The 21,518-nt window shown below is 35.1% G+C and overlaps 1 protein-coding gene across 6 annotated transcripts in view; it reads right to left on the bottom strand.

The window, feature by feature from the left end:
- LOC125649200 (mitogen-activated protein kinase-binding protein 1-like) overlaps positions 1-14,616 on the bottom strand; it is an 80,089-nt gene extending 65,473 nt beyond the window's left edge. For 3 of the 6 annotated variants that reach the window (XM_048876491.2, XM_048876493.2, XM_056167208.1), the window contains exons 1-3: positions 14,442-14,600; positions 4,342-4,433; positions 1,874-1,994 (exon numbers count right to left, since the gene is read on the bottom strand). In XM_048876491.2, the coding sequence (XP_048732448.2) occupies positions 1,874-1,994; positions 4,342-4,433; positions 14,442-14,516 (288 nt within the window). In that variant the 5' untranslated portion in view covers positions 14,517-14,600. Of the gene's footprint in view, positions 1-1,873; positions 1,995-4,341; positions 4,434-11,538; positions 11,910-14,441 lie in introns of those variants that run through there. The other 3 variants (XM_048876490.2, XM_048876494.2, XM_048876492.2) reach the window with 2 other exon arrangements.
- Positions 14,617-21,518: the final 6,902 nt, after the last annotated feature.

Genomic DNA, 21,518 nt, shown 5'->3' with positions numbered 1-21,518 from the left:
GGTGACACGATAACTCGAAGTTCAAGGGACTTTAATAAAACTTTGAGAAATCGAGAGTTCGAGAGATCGAAATTCAGAAATTGAAGGTCCGCCGGTACGGTTCAGATTTTACAGTAACCAGAAATGTATACCAACAAAATCGTTTTGACATGTTTTCCTTCATAATCATCAGGTACTTTCATATCAAAATAAAAAAAACCTTATTTTGCATTAATAAAAAAATTTCAAAGTTTATGCATTTATTTGTTCTTTAATCATGCTTAGATAGGCATACAAAACCAAGTTCCGATGACGCTTTACTATCGCAAACTAAACAGAGAACAATATTACATCGCTTTACCCAAAACGAAAATTCAAACGAATGAGTAAAACGATGTTTTAGAGTAACTTTACACAAAAAGAACAAACTCGAGAAATTTAACAGTCTGTAGATCTCTAAATTATGTATAAAACTTACTCTCTCGTCGTCACGTCAAAAGAAATAATAGATTTTATTCTAAACTGACCAATTAGCCAATTATATACTCAAGTGTGTCACCTCCACAAAGAAGCACCATGGATGTTTCAACTACGTAAACACCCAATTACCCCTCCAGCATTAAACAAAATCCAGGTAAGGCCCAAGTGGAAATTATTACACACTTGGGTAACGGTGGGTATACGCTATCCCCACTTTGAGAGATCGAGAGTGAAAAACAATGAAATGTGTTTTACAGGACCCAACTTCACTTCGAGAGATCAAGAACTTCGAGAGATAGAATGTTCGAGAGATCGATAGTAAATTTGCTTTGTTATATAGAGAAAAAAATCGGGACCATGATTTCACTTCGAGAGACCGAGAACTTCGAGAGATCGAAGTTCAAGCCATCGAGAGTCACCTGTTACAATATATTCCTATGTAAACTTTAAAACCATCTTGTGGCATCACCCTGATCCTGTGGGTCATGATATGATCAAACCTGAACTTACACAACAATGCATATAAACAAAGCTATGTGGTTCTTAAGAATTGTTTTAAATAATCCTATGCAAAATTTTGGGCCAATCTTGTGGTCCCACCTTAGCCCTGGCAGTTATGGTATGAACAAACTTGAATCTAAAATAAATAAGGATGCTTTCAAAACTATTTCATATATTGTACCTTTATGGTCCTTGTGAAGAATTTCTAATGTTCCATATACTATGTGCAAATTCAACCTCTTGTGGCTCCTGGCCCCATAACTCATGTCTGAAGGGACTATAATCTATTATATAAGGAAGGTCTCACACTAGTTTTGTGGTAGCAGCTCATTTTTTTTAAGAACCCCAGTCTATACTTCTAAGTTTTTTTAAAATCCGTCTCCTCTTGAAGTAATACGTTTCAGTTAAGTAAACTTGACTTCCCTTTACTTAAGGATGCTTGTAGCAAGTTTGATCGATTAATTTGTTGTACATTGTTTAACATCATGCTCGAGAATCTTTCATATGGAGACATTACCATTGCCGGTGAAAGGCTGCAAAATTTAGGCCTATGCTCGCCACAGACAGCCTTGCGCTGGGAGGGTTCTTTATCGTGCCACACCTGCTGTGACACACGGCCTCGGTTTTTGTGGTCTCATCCGAATGACCGCCCCATTTAGTCGCCTCTTACGATAAGCAAGGGGTACTGGCAACCTATTCTAACCCGGATCCCTATCGGACGCAAGTTTGATCAAAATTGGTCAAATGCTTCTTGAAAAGAAGATGAAAATGTGCGAAAATATCTATATGAACATACCCTTGTAACTTACATTTACCTCCCTTGTATAAAGTTGGAGCTGTATGTACTTCTAGAATTTTGTAACAAGACTGCATTCCATTTACCTCCCCTGTAATAAATTGGAGCTCTACTTACCTCCCCTGTAACAAGCTGTTTGCCATCAGGAGAAAAAGCCAATGATGTGATTGTTTTCTTTGATGTGTTGAAAATGTGGGACTGTTTGTTACGGCGAGGATTGAATAAAACCACCACACACCTGAAAACATATCAGATCACAAATTATCTAACGTGGTAATTTTTTTTATACACATGACAAAATCACAAGTAAAACTTTGTGTACTAATATTGTGGTCTGATCTAAACCCCAGTGGTCATGTTTTGACCAAACTTGAACCTACAGTATAGACAGACAGACAGATGGATAGATAGGCAGATAAAGGACAAAGTAATCCCTAACAGTTGCTATGCTTCACAAGCTACATAAAATTATCACATAAAATCATTTTAATTTCTGTGGTTCTACCCACTCTGTTTCCTATTTCCTTCTATTCTTAGTTTTCTGACTTTTCTCCCAGTGGAAGGAATGTGAAACTTTATTTGACTTTGAGAATGAACAGTTTACCTTTTCCCATCTGTTTTTGTGTACTTGGTTGGTGTATGCTCTGTGATTGAGATGTCATCATTAGTGACCCTAATGAGGTCAGGACCTAATGAGGCCAATCATTGAATGGCATTCCAACTGTGAATTCAACCAACCAGAGACAGGAAACAATGATCTGGTCACTGAAGAACCCACTCAATACAGAGATAAGACACAATGTAGGTAACAAGACTCAGGTGTGCACAATGGGACATTCTACATTTAACAAAACCAGGTAATACACAGAATAGGTCAATCACCACAGGTACACAAAGACAGGGCAGAATCTAGATATTCAGATCAGCCTTCTCAAAGTATACCATGACACAAAATAATGACAATAGGGATAATAACAATACTGGCATGGCAAGGGGCTGCACAGAGCATGATGCATTTTTCACTCATCTTCTTCCTCCTGACTCAACACAATTCTGTCAGATCGATTGTCAGAAATGTCTGCAGGCCATGTTAACTGCAATCACTGTTGTGACTTAACATGATGTCAATCACATAACTCTGCACGTCTGTCCAACACCATATGACTAGCACAGATACATCACCCATAAACTAAGCTGTATCTAGAAGAGACGTAGATACAGTCTTTAAATAATTCATCATTATCATTCCTAAACAATTTGATATTAATTACTCAATACTATAATCATGTGTTTTTCAATAAAACTATCATTTTTAGGATTATTATCACTAACACAAAGTCACTTGAGAATCTGGACCTGAAGATTCTTTCCTTATTTTATATTCTGAAGATAAAGTAAAATCCTCCCAAGGCCTACAACTGGTGCTTATTCCCAGTTTCAGCGGTCCAAACTGTATAAGATTCTTTGACCCCCTCCCCCTTTTCTCTGGATTGGGACACCTGGTCCAGTGCATCATAGGTCAACCCCCTCAGATAAACTGGTTTTCATTGCTCATGGGTGCAGGGCCAAGGCAAATCAGATTCAATGCTCGCACCACAAGCACAACAGCAACATTTAGTGACCACACTGGGATTTAAACCAGTGACATTTGATGATAAAACCTAAAACTTTTCTACCACTATGCCACACATTCCAACCCTTAACATGCACAAAATTCTTTCAATATAATAAAAAACAGCTTTGATAGTCTATCAACATCTATCTTAAAAGCTTACTATTTCATTTGCATATACATCTGATACAAATCACACGGTTATGAATTTTAAGAGCCATCTGTTACAATGAAAGTCTATACTGTACAAAGTAGGTCCCGTCTTCACAGGACACAAATCCCCAGACCACACTGTACTGGTCAAAACAAAAGGTTACCGTACTACATTTTATTTCATTGATCACTCACAAGATAAAGCTGTCTTAACTTTGACAAAATCAGGGGCTTCAATCAGGATTATAAAGCCATTGAAGGTTCAAACCTTACAGACATGATCAACGAGTTCAAATAAAAGCTCAGGTACATAAATAAAGCTCTGTACGTGTTGGTTATGTTGTGTGTGTAATATAGGACAAGGTAACAAAATAAACCTGTTTGACAAGATCTGAGCAAGCCAATGGAATAGAATTTCAGGTAATTGGATAAATCATCCACCCAGGTAAATCCTCGTATCACTGGATCAAAAACTCTCTCACTTTCTTATGTCTGATGACAATGATACAGAGGTCTCCTTACAAAAGGAAACCAAACACCTCTAAACAAGTATCTCAGATTTCCCGACCAAGAATGTTACAGGTAAGCAGGGAAAACATGCAGACAATAAATGTACCCCCATTTTTCATCATTGAAAGTATCTTGTCTTTTTTATCAGAAGAGTGATGCATGAAAATTCAGCCAAACACTGACAAGTATGCCGACTGTTAGAGGATGTGCATTTGAAGGATCACTAACAACCAGCTGTCAATCAGAAGGGTCAGAGAGATCTGTGACTCATCAGAATATACATTAAAATCTCTGTTAACTAAATACACACCCTGCTGGATAGGCGATGGTCCCACTGGTGAGGTCACAGGTCAAGGTCGCATTGGTGCTGACTGTCAGACCAATCACACGCTCTAAACTCACCTGCAAAAATGAAAATCACAAATGAATAAAACAAACCTTAAAACCAGGAACTTAACATGCATCTATGTATTATAAAAATTGAAAATAACTTATAGTGGAACAGTTGCTTTGATATCGATGTCTTTATTTGAACACAGGTAAATACATTAGAGTATTGATATTAAATTGATTTGTTGAGAGAGAAAAAGATTAAATATCAGGACCATTTCTTAAAGTATTATTTGAAACAGAGGTAAACACAGTAGATCATTGATTTGAAATTGTCAACCAATTCTTGCAAAAAGGTATACCGACTTATAAGCTGGCCAATGGCGAATCCCTCCAAAGTAACTTTAAAAAATACAACTGACTTATAGGCAAACCGACTTATCATTGAGTATATATGGTATTTAATATAAAAAGTGAAAATAACTGTTGTAGTGGAACAGGCGCTTTGTCCAAATATAACATACATGTACAATGGTCAAGTTCCCTCAAAATACAATTCAATTGATTTTATATGATAACCACTATTCTTCAAAAAACTGTCGAATATATTAACAGAAAGTGCTGCCATGTCTAAGGACCACCACAAGAGAACACAGGAAATTAATCACACATTAAAAAAAGCAAACTACAGATTGGTCAAAGTGTTAAACACAAACAATAAAACATTCCTTCAGCCTGAATGGTTAATATCTCACTGTACCTCTCTCTGAGCCTGCCTCTGAAACAGGAAGCTGAGATTACACTCCATTTTCGAGAAGCATTAATTACACCGAGCACTCATTAATTTATGTACTCATCATGTTATGGTGCTCACTTAACACAATCAATATAATAGAATTCCAGGGAGTCAGCAGGGACAAGTGACAAAAACAGTGACAGACTCTTTATTCTGACAATATCATCAACCACATGCTACAAACAAAAAATTGGATGCATGGGTTGATATATATTTTTTTCGCTTTTAAAAATGCTGGTTGTAATTAGTACAAACTATTAATTTCCTAAAATATTGGGAACTTGTATATTTCCTATGATGTTCAAAAATTGTGATATATATATTGCCCCTTTGCTTCTATATGTGCAAAGTTTTCCCATGTATTGGGCATAATTGAAATATGGTTAAAAATTTTACTTTAATAAAGATAAATTTAGAATTTGTTTTCATCATTTTTTTTTTTTAAGTTTGCTGGTAGCAAGTGACCTTAATTTTCAAAATTAGGTGTTCACTGGAACCCTTGTGTCACCCCTTACATAGCATCATTTATCACAGTATAAGTTAAATGACCCTTATCAAAGTACTATCTCTTACACTCATAAAGTTCTAAGTTGTGACAGATGGACAAATCTAATAGCACCATGACTATGCTTTGAATGCAACATAAAGAATTTCAACATTTTCTTTATACTAAAGACACATAAAGCCAAAAGGGAAAAAATTCTGTATTTTAATGACCTCTTTATAACTCAATCCAGAATAAAACCAAATAACACATAACTGAAATATTAAGGGGTCGACAAATAACTCCTCCCATAACTTTAAAGGCATAGGGTCTAAGATAATGGTAAAATTTTCATGTTCTAAAAAGGTGGCAAAATTAAAGATCATAACTAGAAAATCACAAAAAGTTCTTTAGAATGTTTATAAACACATTGGATACGATAGTAATTACGAGATAATTCCCTGTTCTCATTTGCCTAAACTAGTACCCTGTTGACTTCACATCTCTTATGTTTGTGTTTAGCCACCAATCAGCTGGGAACCAGTTTGATATATTGTCCTCCTGACAAACATTTTATAATGGGTTAAAATACCAAAATAACTTCAATTTGAAAGCGCTGCAGTTATAGATAACTCATAATTAATAATTTGGAGTTCTTCTTGCAAAATACTGTGATGTCATTTTTGAGATAAAAGATAGACCCTATGCCTTTAAAAGGGCGACAAAGTGTTCTGAGCACTCAATACTCCATCAATATCAGAGAGGGATATGTGTATATATATATATATATAGTATTGTTATTAGTTACATACTGATACACTCCAGTTTTTTCATACAAACAAGAGACCCATTTGGCCACAAAGCCACATTTTAAACCAGAGACAGTCCCATACTGAACTCCAGGCCTAATGTACTATCCCACACTAGTTCCAGAATAATAAAATGTACTATCCCACACTAGCTCCAGAATAATCAAATGTACTATCCCACACTAGCTCCAGAATAATCAAATGTACTATCCCACACTAGCTTCAGAATAATCAAATGTACTATCCCACACTAGCTCCAGAATAATCAAATGTACTATCCCACACTAGCTTCAGAATAATCAAATGTACTATCCCACACTAGCTTCAGAATAATCAAATGTACTATCCCACACTAACTCCAGAATAATCAAATGTACTATCCCACACTAGCTCCAGAATAATCAAATGTACTATCCCACACTAGCTCCAGAATAATCAAATGAAGACAATTGTAACATTGCAGTTCTTGAGAGGAAATTTTTCAAAATGAATTATGTAGGATAGGGCCTATATCCTTCCCTAAGCTACTCCCCAATTGCCAGTCATGCTTTTATTTCTGAATTAAAATTGTCAAGTATGAACACTATTAAAAGTTTACTTACTGTGTCTATTCTGCTTTAAAATTTCTATTGAAATCCATTGCTTGACATTTTTAACTATGAAGTCAATTCTGTTTCAATACAGTTTGTTAGATCTGGTTTTAGTGCCATCTGTCCGCATGCGAGTACGGTACGCACATTCCACAAACTTCGCGACTTATTTCACAGTATTGTTAAATTAATGTGAAATATATATTCTATTGCATTTTTAACATTTTAGTTAAATTCAGAATAATAATGAATGCATACCTATATTATATGATAGTTTCATGAGTTTAGAACTAGTATGTCCTTGTACTATTGTCCAAATATGGAAATTCTTACCAAATATGGAGACATGTCAAGGTCAGGTGATTTTTCAGCTGTTATGTTTAAATAATTTACAGCATCAATGATATCTGTATTTTACGTATTGAAAAGTATTTATATGCAAGAAAATTACAGGAAAATATAAATAATAAAATGTCTTTCTTTGGTTTGTCAAATGGGAGATGAAGGTCATTGCAGAAAAAATTTGCATATCCCACTAATGTGAGTTACGCATTTTTCTGCAATGTTTGCAAGCTTCATATTCTGTTCAACAATCCAAAGAAAGCATTTTATTATTTAAAATATAAGAAAAATCAAAACCGCAGCAAGACTCAAACGCACAATCTACAAATAACCAGCCTAATATCAATGAGATATCATTTCACTACAGCCACAAATGTCAAATATACTTAACCAAGACGTGAAGTGTAATAATAAGTAATACGATATTGTTTCTGTAAATTCATTGGGATGTGAAATGCCATTCAATGGTACATGATTAAATCTACTAAAACATCTGAAGGTAGGACACTACAGTAGATTTGTATCATATGTATTCATTACCTTTCACATCCAAATGATGTGAAAAGAATAGTATCTTATTTCAACTACTCAAACTAGTTGAGACTCCCTTTTTGTAACAGTTTATGTCTTCAAAAACACACTGCACAACACTTTTATCAACTAAGAGTACTCAATCTCATTTGATACTGTATTATCAATGAAACATGCATCATTAGATTTCTTGGATTCCTCGTTTCCTGAACACAGCTGAGGGACACACACCCTTAAATTTATCCTCCATATACAGAATTGTGTAAAACAAAAGCTATTATTTCAACATATAGAATGAACCATTAATTCATTGACAGGAAACTTAGATACTGAAATTTTGTTGAAATCAAACTTTGAGAACAGAAAGTATGACAAGGTAAACCTCTCAATCTACAAAGAAACAACACACACCAAGACCTCTGATTTCATGTACACAAAAAAGTATGAAGATTTTTCTATCATTTCATACTTTGCCAAGGTAAACATCGATTGTGATGCAATTTTATTCATAGATATTTTCAAAGTAAGTAGCATGTGGCAGCAGGCAAGTTGACACTCCAGTATAAACAGATTCCTAGTAAAGACGTTCCAGAAATACCCTTCTGCACGCTTTAATCTAGTGTTACTATCAACAGATGTTCTGCTGCAAAGGGGAGAGGTAAAGGCAGGATAAAGAGAAAGGAGAGATAATGGCAGGATAAAGAGAAAGGAGAGGTAAAGGCAGGATAAAGAGAAAGTAGACTGTCATCACATAACAAGCTGCATGGATAAGATATAGGGATTAAGGTCACTGAGTCAAGATTCAAGCACATATTACGTTCTGTAACATAGTCTCTCTATACATGTATATAAATGCTATGTAGCAAAACAGGCAAAATGTGCACCGTTTCCCCCCATGAAAAATGTTGAGAGGTCAACATTTTTTTTATACTATTGATCATCGTCGGAAACCCACGGTTGATTACGCTTCGTTCCTCTCTCCATGATCATCGTCGGAAACCCACGGTTGATTACGCTTCGTTCCTCTCTCCATGATGGAGAGAGGAACGAAGCGTAATCAACCGTGGGGAAACCCACGGTTGATTACGCTTCGTTCCTCTCTCCATGATGGAGAGAGGAACGAAGCGTAATCAACCGTGGGTTTCCGACGATGACTATTGATCTGCGATAGAGACCTGTAGCACTCCAAAACATTGATCTGTGATAGAGACCTGTAGCACTCCAAAACATTGATCTGTGATAGAGACCTGTAGCACTCCAAAACATTGATCTGTGATAGAGACCTGTAGCACTCCAAAACATTGATCTGTGATAGAGACCTGTAGCACTCCAAAACATTGATATGTGACAGAGACCTGTAGCACTCCAAAACATTGATCTGTGACAAAGACCTGTAACACTCCAAAACATTGATCTGTGACAAAGACCTGTAACACTCCAAAACATTGATATGTGATAGAGACCTGTAGCACTCCAAAACATTGATCTGTGATAGAGACCTGTAGCACTCCAAAACATTGATCTGTGATAGAGACCTACATAGCACTCCAAAACATTGATCTGTGATAGAGACCTGTAGCACTCCAAAACATTGATCTGTGACAAAGACCTGTAACACTCCAAAACATTGATCTGTGACAAAGACCTGTAACACTCCAAAACATTGATCTGTGATAGAGACCTGTAGCACTCCAAAACATTGATCTGTGATAGAGACCTGTAGCACTCCAAAACATTGATCTGTGATAGAGACCTGCAGCACTCCAAAACATTGATCTGTGATAGAGACCTGTAGCACTCCAAAACATTGATCTGTGATAGAGACCTGTAGCACTCCAAAACATTGATCTGTGATAGAGACCTGTAGCACTCCAAAACATTGATCTGTGATAGAGACCTGTAGCACTCCAAAACATTGATCTGTGATAGAGACCTGTAGCACTCCAAAACATTGATCTGTGATAGAGACCTGTAGCACTCCAAAACATTGATATGTGATAGAGACCTGTAGCACTCCAAAACATTGATCTGTGATAGAGACCTGTAGCACTCCAAAACATTGATCTGTGATAGCAGGTTTTTTTTTAAGATCTTGATCTCAAGGGCCTGGGCCTTTCCAATTGGGAAAAATAGCGACATTTGGTTGAAATTGGGGAAAATGTTTCATATAAAGAAGTAGGGAAAAAACCAATCCAGAGTGCATGAAGGAATAATTGGACTCCTTCTGACTTTCAATTTGGTCAAAGTTTACCTCATTCAAATAAGCAGGTCAGAAAATTAGGTTTACTTAACAATTTTGAAGCAAAAATTGTAATCTGTTGGCCTGTGAAGAAGATTTATAAACGATTTGGCTACCCTGTTTGATTTGTTTTCATTGTTTGGGAATTTCAAAGCAAATATTGGGAAAAATACCTGCTTTTTAGCATTGGGAATGGGGCGTTTATTTTGCCCCCCTACACACCCTAAAAAAAATCTGGAGAGACATGTAGCACTCCAAAACATTGATCTGCGATAGAGACCTGTAGCACTCCAAAACATTGATCTGTGATCAAGACCCGTAGCACTCCAAAAAGTATCTTTCCAAAATTTAGAAATAATTTACCTTATATAACATTACTCCAGAAATCATGTTGGAATTCCTGATACTGAATATTGCATCACATGAAGGCATTGTACAGCGACACAACTATGTATGATTCAAAGACATTTTTAGAGTTTCAAATCATAACTCATTAACTAAATACAAGACACTTTTCCATATCCAAATAAATATTTCTACAACATGTACAATATGTCAACAGGACATGACATGCAGTTAGTACACAATCAAATTTACCACTACACCTTTCAGTCATTTATGATTTGACCATGTGACCATTTATAGTCCAAATTCTTTAAGAAGTTACATTGATGATATCAAATTCCATTTATATCATAATTCATTTCTACATTATATATGCTACCAGTTACATTAATTTGTTCATATTTTTACACTAAAATTTCGTTATCATTTAGATTTGAGGAGGGAATTCAGTTCTTGAAAATATATAGCCAAAAAGACGTTTTGCAAGTCCAACGAAATACTGCTGACGAATACATTATTCAAGGAAGTAGCATTATAATGCAAAATATTTCCATGTATTTGAATTTAAATGAGACACTGCTAATGAGTGACACACCAGAAGACAATAGCCAGTGTCCTACATTCCTGTGGTAAAACACATAACCAAGGTGAAAATCTGAAATGAGGTCACAGTCTTGAACTGGGCCAATGTCCAGTCTGATTTACTTCCATTATGTGGGAGATATTAGGTAAACAAACCAGCTATTGATAGCCACATACAACATTTCGGACTATTTGTGTACTCATTCTATGTACACACACTTGTCCATTGAAAGTCTCCCTTAATTGTCAATCACACAAAAAAGGTCTTAATGATAACCCTGACTGGGAATCATTACAGGTACTTCACATTCAATGTGTCACAATACCTGTATAGGTACACTGTGTATAACCCTAGGTGTTTAAACTCCCACCTTGTTCATTTGTAGTTCTGATGAGTTTGGGTCGATAAATCATGTGGCAAAAGTACTATATTGGGTTTGGTGTACATGACAAACTTACTTTAGGGGGTGAAGCAGCTGATCTGAGTGCAGCACGCGGCATAATTCTGAATTTCTCGTTAATTCCCGTCACATTACATCCATCAACACAAAATATACAGCTACTGGTTCACAGTCCAAAACAGCTGATTATCATGTCGACACAAAAGAAACGACACTTCCCTCATTACACCGACTGTAAATATATACAGCTGATTATATCATCCAAAAATAGATCTGTCATTTGAAACAGTAAAACTAAATAGGTGTAAACTTTCAACAACTGAATCCTAAAATCATTATCGGAACACAACACATTGTAGCCCCCTCGTACAGTAACTACAAAAACGTCTCAGTAATACACACCTGTAAAAATGTACGCATCTCTCGTAAATCTCAGATCAGATGGGACAGTCCATGTTATCATGTTTATCTTCAGGGCACAAACTATTGTTGTGAATTTCTATGTACAAGTTTAACCCTGTAATTAATGACTAGCCAGCTCACTGCACTGTATTGATGGGCACAAGATGGGTAAATGTAGTCATGTAGCGGACTGGTGGGCAAATGTAGTCATCATCAGACATAAAGCTATCTCCAGAGGCTCGGATACATAAAATTCAGGGACTGTCACAAAATTTACTATTCTAACTTAGGGACTGTTACAAAATACTGAGAACTGTCACAAAATTTAATAATCTATTGCATAAATCATAGGACATCATACTGAATTTACTTTAAACATTCAAAATATACGTGCCTAATCCTGGGACGGTCACAACAGAAATCAGGCAATCATTTCAAAGCCATATAAAGATGTTATTCTTGTTGTATCTGAACTCTGAAGTCCTTAACTCATTTATCTCTGTAAACAAATCAGAGGACCATAACACAAGCTTTGAGGGTGTATTTTAAGAAACAGTCTGATCAAAAGCAGCATGTAAAGGCTAAATGTCACAGAGGTCGCATCAGGTTTGTGACACATGTGGAAAATAGTTTATGTAAATTATCCCGATTATGACAAATCAATTTACATTCTTATGAGAGTACAAAATGCACTGTAACACAAAAACCAATCAGGTGGGGTTTTTTTTAAGACTGTATAAGTCAATTGCTCTTCTGCCCTAGGATAAAGAAAACCAGCTCTGGTTTTTCTTAATAATGCATGTAAATTTAAAATAATGAAAAGTTTGAAATCATGACACTTGTTGTTTGTTTTCTTTATATTTCAAAATTTTGAAATATCAGCTGGGACAAATCTTGATTACAAAATAAGAAATATGCCTGTTGCATTCCACTTTGTTGTAGTTCTGTACATAACTTTTATATATAATACCTCCACTCACATACAAATCTGAAATGCTGGTGCTCATCATGTAACGAACCCATCTCTCCTATAAACTACTGAATGACTCCCCAGCTCCATTTCAATGGTCTATACTTTGGAATTGTAAGATAGGCATTTACTATTTAAACACATTATCCATTCATATTAATGTGATAATAGAGCACATTTCTTGGGATCATGGGACTGGAATTCCTTAGACTCTAGACCCCCGCCTAACGGGGAACACCTGGAGAACTATGTCTCTCTATCCAAATAATTGTTACTTTGTACCAGTTGACACACAAACACAAATCCAGAGAAAAAAGATGTATATATCATATAGGTTATTTTTACTAATTACAATGTAAAATTAATCACATACACATATAAACACAAAATGTATTTAAAAAAAATTTATAGTGATAAATTTTGGAACTTTTTAAAATTTATCATATATTATTTAATGAATTTCTTTTTGTGTGTATGTATGTGTATATATATATATATATATATATATATATATATATATACATATATATAAAAGATCCAGCTTCATGCAGAATGCAAAAATAGGATTGATTCAAGGGAAATATTCATCATATAGAATATATAAATGGATTCAAGGGCATTTTTCATCATAAAATATTCATTTTATACAATTTACCAATAACTTTTTCCAATTATTTCAAAAACTTATAACATTTTTAAACGTCCTGAAGTCACATCAATCTCTCTCTGGTTATTTCGTTATAAACAGTGTACTGTGTACAGTTGGTCTGAACAGCGTAGTCTTTGAAACGTGTTCGTTACAGGACTCGTGACCTGGAGGATGTTAAACCTGTACTCACAACATGTAAATACCAACTGTTCCTACACAAGTCATCCATTAATCAATACACAAAACTGTCTGGGCATTAACAAACAGTAAAACATGAAAGCTAGCACAGGAGAAACACTTTTTCCAGTGATGCATGTTCATTGATCAAACAGCTGGTTGTTCCGCAGTACAAACAGGTAGAACATGAAATGTCATCATTAACGTTATTACAAGTGAAATGCACTCAACTTCAGCCCTATCTTGTCCCTCTACATTTTTTTTCCTGGTATTTATAAAGCAAAGGCCCTGAAAGAATGTTATCCAGACCTAGCAATTAATATTTGGTCAAAGGAATCCGTCTGACCACTTAACTGGTCATCCCGGGTCCTTGTTTCTTTCACAGATTAAAACAATATCTACTTAACTGGTCATCCCGGGTCCTTGTTGTTTCTTTCACAGATTAAAACAATATCTACTTAACTTCAGAACGTAAGCTCTACAATAGTAGAATCGTACCTGACTTTCTTTGAGATCCCCCCCCCCCCCCCCCCCCCCCCCCCCCCCCAATTAACAGGCACAAAATCCATACATTACAACTTGTTTCTTGATAGTGAAAGGTCTTTGTTTTATTTGCATTTTAATGCACGAACAAAGTTAGCCCATTTTTAACACAAGTCCATAAGAAAATAAACAACGTGCAAAATGTAAACATTTGTCACTTCCAATACAACAGACCGCGCTTCTTCGTGAGAATTTTTTTCACCTGTCCACTCTCACCTACCCTTTGATTGATGGGGACGGGTCGACTTCGTCTCTTTAAAGAAGGGGATCTGATAATCCTCCTAGTGGTATCCATTTGTCAGAGTCGCAAGGGACATGTTAACACCAACATGTCTAATAACACGAGTTCCACATTTCACACATCTTACTCCATTGCCGTTTGAATCAGAAACCATGCATGCTACGTCAAACAAGCGCTTGTAAGCCAACTTTTCATTGGATGATATTTGCATACTTTCCTGATAATGTACATTTATCTTAACCATAAATTTGAATTTTTTTTATTTATAGGCCAAATTCCGTAAAACAAAATATCGATTTCTTTATATCAAATTTATATTCCAATCTTTGTTCTAATTTGGGCCCAGAGGACCAAGACAGCTTATAAAGAAGGAAATTTCAAAAAGTTAGAAACAATATTATACAGACTACATTAACTGCAAACTAGGCCTACGTGTGGATGTAGCATATAGGGGAAATAAGTGCATACATTTATGAATTGCAAATCAGGTGTATACACAAGTAAATGGACAATATCAGTATTATACCAACATACAAATAATAAACTATTGGGATTTTTGCAGCATCACATCTTTTTTTGAAAGTTTTAACTAAATATTCACTCAATTTGACAATTACTGAGTTGTCTTCATTAATCATCAACCAAGTGTCCTTATTTGTTAAACAGGTAAAATTTTTGTTGATCTTGTATTTATATCATGAGAAACATATTTCCCTCTTTAACATATAATTAAAGGACAATTAGTGAGGAAATGAAATTCATCTTCATCGAATTAATGACTCGTAGTTGCAGTTCGTTTTAATAATTTATCAAGTTGTATTATATCAAGAGATACAATGATACTGTAAATTATTGGATTTTTAATTTTCAAGTTTATGTAAAATTAGCTGCATGTTTTGAATCCGCTACTGTTTCTCTTTGAGAGGTTGAGAGAGGAGGGGGTGGTAAAGGATGTTAAGTGTAAGTTTGTAGATAATGAAAAAAAATATATGTTCAATATTCCAAAATAATTTATACATATGACTGGATCATATAATATGAAGCAATTAAAAAAATCAAACGCGTTACACGTTTACATATAGCCTAATCAAATATTTTTACATCACGTTTTTCAAAACCGTTGCAAATATGCAAAAGTATACATGAAAACACTATTTAATCAGCTTGTTTTGTTTGTTTGTTTTTACATTTGAAGATTTCATATTCTTAAAATATATATTTTTATCTGGCTCATGATAAATGAGAATGCAGATACTTGAACAAATCAGTAATCGTATTATTTTGAAAACAGAAATATAGAATATTAAGTGTTCATCTCTGTGTGTATAATTTACCATCTATATTCAGGACAATATTTTATACTGTTTCAATTTGACTTCCCATATCGCATCATTGTTGTACTGTGCATTTCAATCCGTGCTATCGTGAGCTCAATTTCAGACCAATGCAAATATTGTGTATATATACATGTATGTGTACGTATCATGTATTTATGATTGTTAGTTTTTAAAATTGTACATGTCCCCGTCGAGTCTTTGATTTGTGAATAAATAGATAAAAATAAAAATATATCTTTCTCAATCCCATGTATAGAAAAATATCAATGCAGTTGGAATTCGACATTCTAAATTATCTGCTAGTACATATAGATGACCGAGGAGCTATAATCGATTTTCGCGTCCGAAAGTTCGTCATAAGATGAGGGTACAATGTATATCTATGGCACGCCATTTTTACATTTATCGATTTTCGCGTCCGAAAGTTCGTCATAAGATGAGGGTACAATGTATATCTATGGCACGCCATTTTTACATTTATTCCTCTTTAAAATATCTTATAAATTTTATAAGACATCTTATAAAAGTTATAAAATATCTTATAAAGTTTATGAGATATCTTATAAAACACATAAGATATCTTATATATGCGATATCTTATAAAAATAAAATAAGATTTCTTCTATCTCATGAACTTATAAGATATTGTCTTTAATAATATGAGATATTTTTTAAACTTTATGAGATATCTTATACAATAAATAAGATATCTTATACATTTTATGATATATCTTATAAACTGTAAATTACTCGTATATGAGATATTTTAAAAATTTAGATATCTTATAGATTATATAAGATATCTTTATAGAAGAATAAATATAAATACAGCGTGTCATAGATATCGTTATATTCCTGTAGGATAACAGATGTAAAGGCTTATGGTCTTAGATGTCAATTTCAATTCAATTTATTGTCAGTTGAGTACAATATATTGATGTTAGTCATGGCATGTACATCGCATATTATGAATATTCATATGTAGTTAGATTGAGTCATCGCAGATCGTAACTTATACTTCAAGAGAAAGTTAGTCAAAACAACTACAAGTACTTATCTACGGGAGACAATAGGTACCAGGGTATAGAATTAATATTCATTTAACTGGCAGCCGCCACTTGATTTGTCTGGCGGCCGCCACTTAATTTAACTGCATGTCGACCGCCACTTATTATCTTATTAACTGTCGGTCGCCACTTATTATCTGGCGGCCGCCATTTAAATTAACTGGAGGCCGCCACTTAATTTATACATGACGACCAGGGGCAGATCCAGGAACTGCGGTTACGGGGAGGCCACTTTATGAGGCAGGGGGTCTGGGGGCGAAGCCCGTGGGGGTCTAGGGGGCGAAGCCCCCAGAACCTCCTGGATTTTACAGATTTTATAGGGCTTAAAATATATCTCCTATCTAGTCTTTTGTACTATTTTCTATAATTTTTTTATGAGGTGAAATTAATAAAATGACGCAAATTTTAAGGGTTTTGGAAAACAACAAGTTCTCCCAATAAAGTAATTCAAGAAATCAATAGATTTTGTCATTTATTTCCTCGGGAGTGGAAGAAATTATTGCTTCTTACATTGTTTAGTACATTTTTCTAAACAAGATACCACGATTTACCTTAAGTTTGAAAATTTTAAGGGGGGGGGGGGTCCCCCCCTTAAATCCGCCACTGGCGACTGACAATTGCAAAAGCAATTTAATTTGTTTTGTTGAGTGATTATTTTGGAAAGATTTAGAATAGTACGCAAGCACGCAGCATCGTTTTTCAAAGTGTAGGGACAGTCGGATAAATTGTCTTCTATAATTGTTGACAAGCAGAAAAGGAACCTAAAATGTCTCTTTTGTCCAAACTTCGTACTCCTAAATTGGAGGGAGGGGGCTCCGTTTATCCTTCAATTGATCAGTTCATTCATTATTACATTTTTACCATTCATTACTACCACCAAAAGAGTGGGATGGGAGCCAATCCGCAAATTAATCTTATTTCACGTGTGAAAATAACTTAGTTTGCATGTGAAAATTGTCAAAAAATGGAGGGCCAGCCCCATGGTTCTACGTGCCTTATACGTTGATATACATGAAGATTTGCTCTTGTGCGAATCTGTCGACATTTGATATCATAAACATTTATTTAACAGCACAATCGAAAAACAATAATTTAATGCTCTTAATACATATTACTAAGCATTGGGGAGGGATTGCTCCCCTTTCATTTTGAGAGAGAGCAATAGAGAAATTTAAGAGAGAGGAGTTGCAGTGGCGGATTTAAGGGGGGGGGGGGGCGCAGCCGGAGCCCCCCCCCCCCCCTAAATTTTTCAAATTTAAGGTAAATTGTGGTATCTTGTTCAGAAAAATGTAATAAACGATAAAAGACGCAATAATTTCTAACACTCCCGGAGAAATAGATGACAAAATCTTTTGATTTCTTGAATTACTTTACTTAAGTTTTTCAAAAAAAAAACTTAAAATTTGCGTCGTTTTACTTATTTCACCTTATTAAAAATGAAAGAAATTAGAACAAATGACTTAAATAGGAGACATATTTCAAGCCCTGTAAAATCTGTAAAATTCAAGAGCTTCGCCCTGGACCCACTGCCTCATAAAGTGGCGCCCCCCGTAACCGCAATTCCTGGACCCGCCCCTGAATATCCATTTCTTCTGAAAATTTCGTAAACACTCACATAATGCAAACTTTGTTTACAAAACATATCATAAACTCTCTAAAATGAGCTTAGAACTGTGATAATTATGTGAAATCTTTTAAACAAATTAGACAGTAGATTTTGAACATTAAAAGTGAAAAACAACATTTTTGGGGGTAATCGTGAATCAGTCCCTTTAAGGTTGAATTACCACTGTGTTGTTTTATGTAGTTTCAACGTATTCTGTTAATGTACAATAATTGTTCTAAATAATTAGAAGGGCCCTCTAATTATACCTTTCAGTTTTCCATGCGAGTTGTGAATCTATATGTATGGAATTGATTATTGCAATTTCTCACTGTGCTTCGATAGAAAGCGACACTTCGTATTTAATTTTTGTGTGTATCCCCAGTTAAGGATGTATGACACCTTGTAGTTTTCAATTCACTGCACCGAAAATTTCATATACATGTACCTATATACTCATTTTGAAGATGTCACATTTAGGGGTGGGGTGGAGGGTGTGTATGTGACGAATTTCTATTGAATACAGACAGATGGCCTTAATAGATATATAATACGAGGCCTTTCTCCCATGTAAAACATTTATCCCTTGTTGTGGCCTCATCCGACCTTCGATAGCCACAAATGGAACAAACTTGACTTTCCACTACCCGGGGGTGCTTGCTTATATTCTGACAATCAGTGGTCCTGTTGCTCTTCAGGAAAGGACTTAATTTGAAAGGTCCGGCCCCTATATATTCCTATATGAAACTTTTATCCCATATTGTGGTCCCACACTACTCAACGCGGTCATGGTTTGAATAAACTTGAATCTGCACTACCGGATGATGCTTCCGAATGAATAGGACTTATGAAGGCCCTGGTGTTCTTTAGAAAAAGAAAGATTTTCCCTATATATTCGAATTTAAAACGGTCCCCTGTTATGACTCCATTCTACTCCCAGGGTCATGATTTGATCAATTTTAAATCTGCACTCTTTGGACGAGCTTATACTTAAGTTTGGTCTTTTCTGCATGGCCCTGTGGTCTTTGAGAATTTTTTAAAATTACCCCATCAATGCTAATCACCCCCCCCCCCTTCCTTGAAACATACACAGACACACACCGTGTCACGGGTATATAAGATAAGATAAGATACGTTTATTCCAATTTTGGGCCCAGAGGGCATAACAGTAAGACATTTTATAAAGAAGGAAATTCAAAAAAGAAAGAAAGTTTACAACATTAACTACAGGTTACATAGACTGCAAACTGCGTGTGGATGCAGCATGTTTGGGAAACAAGTACATACATATATGAATTGCTAATCATGTATATATACAAGTAGATGGACAGTATCAGTATTATACCATTATATGAATAATAAACTATAATGATTTTTGCAGTTCTAAAGCATCACTTCTTTTTCTGAAAGTTTGCACTAAATATTCACTCAGTTTGACAATTACTGGTTTGTCTTCATTAATCATCAACCAAGTAAATTTGTCCTTATTTGTTAGATAGATAAAAATTTTGTTGAGCTTGTATATACCATTAAAAAACTTATATACACACAGAGAGAGAGAGAGAGAGAGAGAGAGAGCGAGAGAGAGAGAGCGAGAGAGAGAGAGAGAGAGAATGAGAGAATATCCACACAAGTAATAACATTACAGTGAAAATTCTGACCGGAAGGTTATAAAACTGTTACCATCCTCATACTCAAACTCAGCCATGTTTGTTTTGAGTACAACTCTGAGCAAGCCCCATACATACTCGAAAATCTTGAGCATGTACTCCATTTGAGTACGATAATGATTTTATAAAGGTTTTAACCTTCACTCTTGAGTATGAGTACGATTTATAGCCCAGAGTTTGAGTTTGGGTATGAAAACGTGCTGAAAAACGTTTTATAACATCAAGACGAAACGCCGAAAACATCTCAACCGGTTTCATTTTTAACTTTCGCTATAAAAGAAGGAAAATATGCAGTTCCATAGTACGTTCAATACACAAGCGCTTTCTGTATTCTACAACCATCCTCAGGTGAATACAAATTGAAATTGAATGTATTTATTCAATTTTGATTCACCTGAAGATGGATATTCAGGGGCGGATCCAGGAATTGCGGTTACGGCGGCGTTTACGAGGCAGGGGGTCCGGGGGCGAAGCTCTGGTGGGGGCCCAGGGGGCGAAACCCCCGAAAGCTCCTGAATTTTACAGATTTTATAGGGCTTGGAATATATCTCCTATTTAGTCTTTTGTACTATTTTCTATAATTTTTTATGAGGTGAAATTAATAAAATGACGCAAATTTTAAGGGTTTTTGGATAAAATTAAGTTCTCCCAATAAAGTAATTCAAGAAATCAATAGAGTTTTGTCATTCATTTCCCCGGGAGTGGAAGAAATTATTGCTTCTTACATTGTTTAGTACATTTTTCTAAACAAGATACCACGATTTACCTTAAGTTTGAAAATTTGAAAAGGGGGGGGGGGGGGGGGGGGGCGGCGCCCCCCCCCCCCTTAAATCCGCCACTGATATTGATCTAAGTTTATTATATCTTTCACATTTCAAGCATTCTTTTGGGTAAAATGTGTCATCTAAAAGTTAAAATTTGTGACTATGCAAAATCAAGATGCTTTATATTACAAAATTAATATTTCACTAGTTTGTTCGTATACATTAAAAGACTCGAGTCTTTGTTTACATAACACAGATTTAATGCTAAAATATTGCTTTTATTTTTGCATTCCGAAGGTCAAAATTAGGCTGTCAACATTAAATGATTTAAATGATATTTTTAATGTTTAACATAAAAAAGGAAAAATATTTTTTTTTCAAAAATCGTGAACCAGTCCTAACACAAAGAAAGAATTATTCATGATGCCATAGTTTACATCTGGTCAAGAACAAATTAACATATTCGTGTAAAAGACGTCTAGATCAATGGGATAAGTAATAAATAAAACAATCTGATTTTAGTGAAATAAATAGAATAAGAATTTATTCCACTTCGAATTAGATTCTTACCTCAAATTGATCATTTGTTCTAGTGCTTTTTTTCATCTCTCATTT

Source organism: Ostrea edulis, chromosome 5 (genome assembly GCF_947568905.1).
Source record: "Ostrea edulis chromosome 5, xbOstEdul1.1, whole genome shotgun sequence".
Taxonomy (NCBI): domain Eukaryota; kingdom Metazoa; phylum Mollusca; class Bivalvia; order Ostreida; family Ostreidae; genus Ostrea; species Ostrea edulis.
The sequence above is the reverse complement of the archived record's forward strand: the minus strand, read 5'-3'. Positions and strand labels throughout refer to the sequence as shown.